The 7,814-nt window shown below is 25.7% G+C and overlaps 1 protein-coding gene across 1 annotated transcript; it reads left to right on the top strand.

Moving 5' to 3' along the window:
- Positions 1-242: 242 nt before the first annotated feature.
- On the top strand, positions 243-952 carry LOC124943223 (ubiquitin domain-containing protein 2-like). Its single transcript, XM_047483768.1, has 4 exons — positions 243-282; positions 451-570; positions 663-791; positions 867-952. Exons 1-4 carry the CDS (start codon positions 243-245, stop codon positions 950-952), a joined length of 375 nt encoding a protein of 124 aa, XP_047339724.1.
- The last annotated feature ends 6,862 nt before the right edge of the window (positions 953-7,814 follow it).

Here is a 7,814-nt window from a genome sequence, read left to right on the forward strand (position 1 = left end):
ATGTAAATAAATAAATATATACGGTATCTTATTGTTTTAAAATTATATTTTCTTTCTTGCATGCCGAGTCTGAAAAGCCCGCGTGGGTATAAATATAAATATTAGAGAGGTTGAATCTAATATGGGCATTCATTAACTTAATTAGGTGTCTTTGAAACCCTTTGTAAGCCGGTCCGATCATCTCGCAATCTCCGGCGCCGGACGAATTTGCCGGAGATATTCTTTATTGCAAATTTATAGACATGGGTTGTGTTGGATCCAGTTCACGTTCCAATGAACAAGGTCAGTTTTATTTCTGTTCTCAATCATTTCAAGAAGATAAAAGAATTGAAACATGTTTATGAATTATGATATTGCTTCAAGATTTCAAAGCTCTTTAATTAATTTTCTTGAAGAAATTAAAGAATGGAACTCTCAAGATTTTTGTGTGTGTATGATCGATCGATTCAGGTGGGCGTAGATTGCGAAAACCAAAGCCTTGGAACCATACAGAGCCACTAACGAATGAACAACTTGAACAGATGCGTGAAGAATTCTGGGACACTGCTCCTTATTATAATGGCAAACAAGGTTTAGGGTTTATCAAGAACTCGTGTTTCTTTAAAATCATTGTTACCTGTCTTTACATTCAAACCATTTACAATTACCTTTATTTTTATCAGAAATATGGGAAGCTCTTAGAGCTGCGGCTGAACATCTCGAAGAAAATATAGAATTCGCCCAAACAATTATCGATAGCGCAGGCATTATCGTTCAATCTTCAGACATGACCATTTGTTACGACGAGAGAGGTTTGTTCATTATTATTTATTCACAATTAAATAGCATAATACAAAATTTATTATCTTTTTTTTTGTTGGGTGTAGGTGCTAAGTATGAATTGCCTAAGTATGTTGTGAGTGTGCCATCGAACATGATCCAAAATGTAGATAATGAGCCGAGTGATGCATGATTAATTAAGAATGTATATATTGCTTAAACTATATTTCTCTAGTTAGTACCTTTAATATTTATTGGTTATACTTTTGTAAGTCAATTTGTTTTGCTGGATATTATGTAATATTTTTTTGGTAGAAAAACAATTTGTATCATTTTATAAATAAATGAAATAGATGAATAAATGGTTGAAAGTAAAATAGATTTTCTTTCTACTATATTGAAAATAAATGTGACAATTGTACATTTGGGCAAGAAAGTTACATCAAATATTTTTAATAATATATATTTAATATTTTAATTTTACTATTTTATTATAAACAAAAAGTAATAAAAGAAAATTTGAATTTTTTCACAATTTAGTTTTGCAAATATATTCTATTTATAATCCTTAAAATTGAGAATAATTTTTAAATAATATTTTTTTTTAAAATTTTTAATAAGATTACAAATTCTAAATTATATATAAATATATTTTATTTACAATAACATATTTATTACTAAATAAATAAAAATTTAAATCAAGAAAATAATAATAATTTAAAATAAAATATGTTGAGACAATAATTTTATTTTTAATAAGATTAAAATTTTTAAATTTATATATATATATATATCTTTATATATATATTATTAAAATATATAATATTTTTTTAAATATTTTGAAATTATTTTAATAAATTAAAAAAAAAATTATTATTTAAAAAAAATGATTTCAAAATATAAAAAACATATAATTTCTTTTTTTTTTAAATTTATTAGAAGATATTTTAAATATTAAAAATATTTATTATATATTTAATAATATATTATAAATGAGGAGTAATAAAAGAGAGAAATTTGGGATGGAATGAGAGAGAATTATAAAAATTAACATGTAGCTCGTGTATTTAATATAAAAATTGAGATAAAAATATTACGGTGAGAAGTGAGAATGTGATATCATTTTTAATTTACTCTCACATATATATATATTAGTTAAAAAAATTGTGTAACGTGTTCATATGTTAAATTTAAATATAATGTTTTATTAGTCTAATTATTAAAAAGTTGTACTTGTTTTTATTAGGTTACAAGTTTAAAATATATATATATATATATATTTTATTTTTTATTTTATTTTTAATAGTTTTAAGTTTATTGACGGGTCAACTCACAATCCGACTCAATTATTCATTACTCTAAAAATATATATCCAAACTAACCACATCTATCGACCCCCCGGCAATGCAATTCGAACCCTTTAAAAATTAAGCATCATTTATATATATTTATATATATATATATATATATATATATATATATATATATATATATATATATATATATATTTTAGTCAATGAATGTGTTAGGACATTCCTTCCTGTGTTACTTTTTTTCAAATTCTTTCTTCAATCATTTCTCATTATAAATATAAATATATATAAATTTAAAATTGTTAATTGAATTAATAGATTTCAAAATCAAATCATTATTTGTAAAAATATTTTATTCAAAATTATTATTATATACATAATTTAATTGGTATTTATATAATAAATTTAAATAATTATTCTAAATAAAATGTATTATAATTAGTTCTATATATAATTATAATATTTAATATTATTAAAAAAATAGTATTTAAAAATAATTGTTTTGAATTATTCTTAATTTTAATAATTATAAATATAATATATATAAATTAGAATTATTACTCATATTAAAAAAAATAATAATAATAATTTAAAAATATTCTATTATTATTTATGTATAATAAATAATTGAATTAAAATATTAAATATATATATATATATATATATATATATATATATATATATATTAGTAAAAAGATTTTATATAACAAAAATGTAATTAGAGTTAGTAGCTTTAGTGATGACCTTAATTAGAGTTCAATTCTTAGAGCTTGGGTAAGATTTTATTCAATAAACTTGAGTTTATATAAAGAAATTTGAATGGATAGATATTTTGGTTTGGAGTTATATGTTTATTATTAATTAAAAAAAAAATCATTATATTAATTATTTAAATGATAATGTATAAAGATATATATATATATATATATATATATATATATATATATATTTGTATAGAATTTATTAATTATAATTAATTAAGGAATTATATATATTTAAATATAAATATATATAGTTATATGTTATATATATTCAGGATTAAATATAAACTTAAGAATTCTAATACTTATATTTTCCATCACATTTATAAGATGTGAACCCATTAATTAAGGAATTTGAATGTTAGAATAATATTTGATTTTCACTAATTAAATTAAGGAATTCAGTTTAAGAATAATAATTGATTATTATTATTATTATTATAATTAATTAATGAATTTAGATTTTCGATTAATTATATATTATAATTAAGTAAGGATTAAAATTAAATAAAGGTAATTCTATATATTCATATATGATCCATTTTAGAATTAATTAAAGATTAAGAATTAAATATATTGAATATTATATATATATATATATATATATATATATATATATATATTATGGAATTTAAATATACAAATAAAATATATTATAGGACAAGAGACCAAGAATTTTGGAATAAAATAAATTATAGAATTTAATTTATACATCATATTATGTATATACATGTTAGAATTAAGTTAGGAAAAATATGTTTATATATATATATATATATATAAGGAAAATATATATATATATATATATATATATATAATAAAAAGGAATTAGAATTAGGTAAATATTAATGTAAATAGACTTCATGTCATTAAACAAAAGTTATTGTTATTGTATGTCTAAGTTAATATTAGTTTTGGAATTCAAATTAAGCAAAGAAACCAACTCGTTCCATAGCTTGTATTCCTCCCTTGTGTCATTCTGCGCAAGGCATATTTCTTATAGGATTTCAATTCATAACACAATGTTAAACATAAAAAACAAAGCGAATTAAAAAAAACATAATCGCTCTATGTTCACAAAAGTGATATTTATATGTGTGATCGGGAGAGGCGCGGCAAAAGAAAATAGAGAAAAAAAGACAAAAGAGAAGAAAGAAAGAAGAAAAAGTATATTATTTCATAGACTACCAGTGACGACGATTGTATAATGTCTTCGCTAATAATTGTTCCAAAATGCTGCAGGAACACTTGAATATTAGCGACGGCACCAAACAATGTCGTCAATGATATTATAGCTTACCAGGGAAGACATTACTTTATCGTCGCTAATAATAATTAGCAGGGATGAATTACTTTTCTGTCCATGATAATTTTTATACGACTGTTCTTTGCTCACTGATATTGATCATTAATAACCCTTATTTCACTGTTTTTTTTTTGTTACAAAAATAATTTGTATTATTTTATAAATAAATGAAAGATTAATAAATGGTTGAAAAGTAAAACATTTACTATATTAAAAATAAAAGTGACAATTGTACACTAATAATGAGTTTGGACAAGTAAAAATAAGGCTATTAACTTTAGACTTAAACAATCTTTGTTACATCAAATATTTTTAATAATATATATTTATTATTAAAATTTTATTATTTTATTACAAAAAAAAGTAATAAAAGAAAATTTTAATTTTTAATCATTTAGTTTTATATATATATATATATATATATAATTATTAAAATTAAGGATAATTTCAAATTAAATAATTTTTAAATAATAATTTATTTTTAAAATTTCAATCTTATAATATAATCCCCATGAATCTCTCCCTCCTTAGCCTAGCACGTGTCGTGAACACGTGAAAATACGGTGAAAATTGCGGGAAGACTCATACATTTCAACATTAGTTTGCGTGCAAGACTTTTTAAAAAAAAACATTAATTAGTTTAAAAGATTTTTAAAATAATACTTTGGAATTTAGAATTAATTATGTAAAAATAATTATTTGTTCAAATTTTAATAATTTGGGGACTAAATAACAATTTAGACAAAATTTGGTTTAAATTAAATATAACTAATTTAAAAAATTATTTATTTGAAATCAGAGTTGCCAAATGGTTTTAGGAAATAATTAAAATGATACGTGTATAAACTTATTTATACCATAATTTCTGTAAGGGGTTCGTAATTTTTTGTTACGTCCGGGAAAGGGCTTCCGCTATGTCCACTGCGCCCGTCAAATAATGTTTTTTAAATTTTTTAAATAAACAAAGTCTGTCTATTTAAAATTTATTTATAAAATTTATTTCCTTTAAATAGTAGTCTGGGGGTCATAAACAATGATAGGTTTAGATTGCGTAAATAATTATACAAAATTATTTAGAAGGGCGTAGATGCGAATGTGTTTATATAACATTGAGTAAAAACCCTGAAAATATCAGAAAAATGTTATAATTTAAAAAATAAATTCCAAATAGGACCTTAACCAAAATATTGGTTTAGGAAATATCCCTAAAATATTTAAATATAGTTAGCCGACCTTTTGTGATTATGAAAATGGATTCGGGTTCCAAAATTACAAAAATAATTTTGAATTTTGAAAAGTGGAACCAAAAAGGCCTTAGAATTAGAGTCCTAGGGTCTGGGTTCAGTTTAGGTGATCTAGGCTTGGATGTGTTCGGTCTAGACTAGGATGGTCCGGACCAAGGCTTAAGAGCATGGGTCAAGGGATTAGAGGGCTTGATCCTGGGTTAATGAGGCTCGGTCCTAAACTCGGACTTCTCGGTCGAGGGAGTGGAGGACTCGATCTTGGGGTTCATGAGGCTCGATCCTAAATTCAGGATTCTCGGTCCTAGGTTTGGGAGGCTCGGTCCCGGGCCTAGTTTTCTTCATTCGTGGACCTAGGAGGCTCGGTCCCAAGTCAGACTTCTTCTTTGTCCGAGGTTAGAAACTTTAGTCGGATTCATCGGTCCTTACTCAAGAACACCGGTCTAAAATCTCGGTCATAACTCAAGAATACCGGTCCTCGATTTTAGTCCTAACTCAAGAACACCGATCCTTGGTCTTAGTACGGACCGAAGATTCTCAATCCCAGTCTTACAGGATTCAGTCTTTGTACAGAGTGCTCTTTATTTGGTATGAAGAAATTCTAGGTCTCATAACTTTTGATATCATGATCTGTAAGTTTCATATGATTATGGAGAACAAAAATCCTAACTTAAATCACAATCATTGGATCTTTACAAAGATCAATTTCTAAAAATATTTTTATGTCATTTCAAGGTCTGATTTATGTTCCATTATCTTTGAAATGATGAATATAGATGAACACAACTAAAACAAGAACATCATTAAAATAATTTTTGAATATGGAATCCAAACTCAAAAATTTCAAAAATACGGTTTGATCAAACATGATCAAAATGATGTTACAGTAATTAGAAAATCATCCTAACATGTTTAAAAACATGTTAGGAAACTATTTAAATCAAAATTTAAGCTTAAAAACTCATGAACACTAATATCAAAAAAATCCAGATTTCAAAATGATTTTTCAAAATTCTTATTTTAAATTGATTTGATCAATTTTCTTTAAACATAAAATTTATACATGATATAGGGAATGATTCTAAACAAAGAAATCACATAATTAACCCTATAAAACATCAAACCAATCAAAATTGAAAAATGTCATGACGGGCGGACTACGATTGTGAAGAGAGATGAAGATCTTGTAGATGTAATAAATACAAATGCAAATGCGTTGAAAGGAAACCTAGAGAGGTGATTTGATTTTAACAAACATAGAGTTGTATATAAACATACTCGCATTGTTTGTTACAAATAGACTCTATAATTGATATTTACAAAAGAGTTTAAAAGGGAAAAAGTGCATAACGAAAAGTAAGTATTTCTAAGTTCAGACATAATCTGCTTCGACATGAGCATCTTCTTCCGCTTCAACTCTTTGGGCTCTCTCATACTGATTATGGATAAGTTTAAGATAATTCCTTCGTTTTGTCTGGATATTCATCTAGAAGGCATCGTGCCAACTTCCAAAGTTCTTAATAGATCCTTTGGGTTATAGATCTATCTACCGTGAAAGCAGCTTCAATGTACCTATAATTGTATTGTCTGAACATGTCATGGGTATTGTAGTAGGTAACCCATTCCAAACACATGAGCATAACGATTGTCTTGTAATCCATCATGAAAGTTATTTTCTTGATTGGATATTAGGGAAGAATGTCCCAGATTACATCATTGTCTTGTACCGGAAGTTTGGGCAATCTTCCCTCATTCTTTGGTATTAGATGAAGGGGATATGATGTCGTCATGTAGAATTGGTAGTAGGCGCTTGAGCTTGTCAAGCAGCCAGATGTAGAGAATTAAGGGGAACCCCTTTTACTCATAGTGGAAGATCCATGTGAGCTGTTAAGATATACTAGAAGGAACGTTAATGCCCTTCCAAAGTTGATATGCGACCTCAATAATTCTTGAGAAGGGTTTATCATTTGCTAGAGCTCTGAAGAAATGAGCCAGAAAAGTGACATTGTGATCATATATGATCCCGCTCTTATAGGAATTTCTCCATTTTTTATTTCCATTTCGGCCCAAGCCTGAAAATTGATGTTCATGTCAACGATGATAGCATCGGACATTATTTACTCCTTTTGTAGAAGTTTTATGATAAACAACGAATTTTTAATTGGTTTTAGATGTATAAAGTTTTAGTTATCTATCATCAGTATAGCCCGGAATTCTTTTATGGTTGGGTGTATAGTCCTACTACCAAGGGTATAAACTCCTTTATCAGGATTCCATCTTTATGCATTTTTATCAAGAAGTTGGAGTTTACTTCGTATTTTAGGAATCTCAGGATGGGTTTGAGGCCATAATCTTCAAAGTACCATCGATCAGCCTGTAAGTGATCTACCTTGGGAACAAGTTCGATGACTGGAAATCGTGGATGACTACGATT

The sequence above is a fragment of the Impatiens glandulifera genome, chromosome 6, assembly GCF_907164915.1.
Source record: "Impatiens glandulifera chromosome 6, dImpGla2.1, whole genome shotgun sequence".
Classification (NCBI taxonomy): domain Eukaryota; kingdom Viridiplantae; phylum Streptophyta; class Magnoliopsida; order Ericales; family Balsaminaceae; genus Impatiens; species Impatiens glandulifera.

Bases quoted from the DNA above. Each gene is read 5' to 3' on its own strand.
- LOC124943223 (XM_047483768.1), top strand. From the start codon at position 243: ATGGGTTGTGTTGGATCCAGTTCACGTTCCAATGAACAAG. The intron at 283-450 runs GTCAGTTTTATT...CGATCGATTCAG, and splicing joins TTCACGTTCCAATGAACAAG to GTGGGCGTAGATTGCGAAAA. The intron at 571-662 runs GTTTAGGGTTTA...TATTTTTATCAG, and splicing joins TTATTATAATGGCAAACAAG to AAATATGGGAAGCTCTTAGA.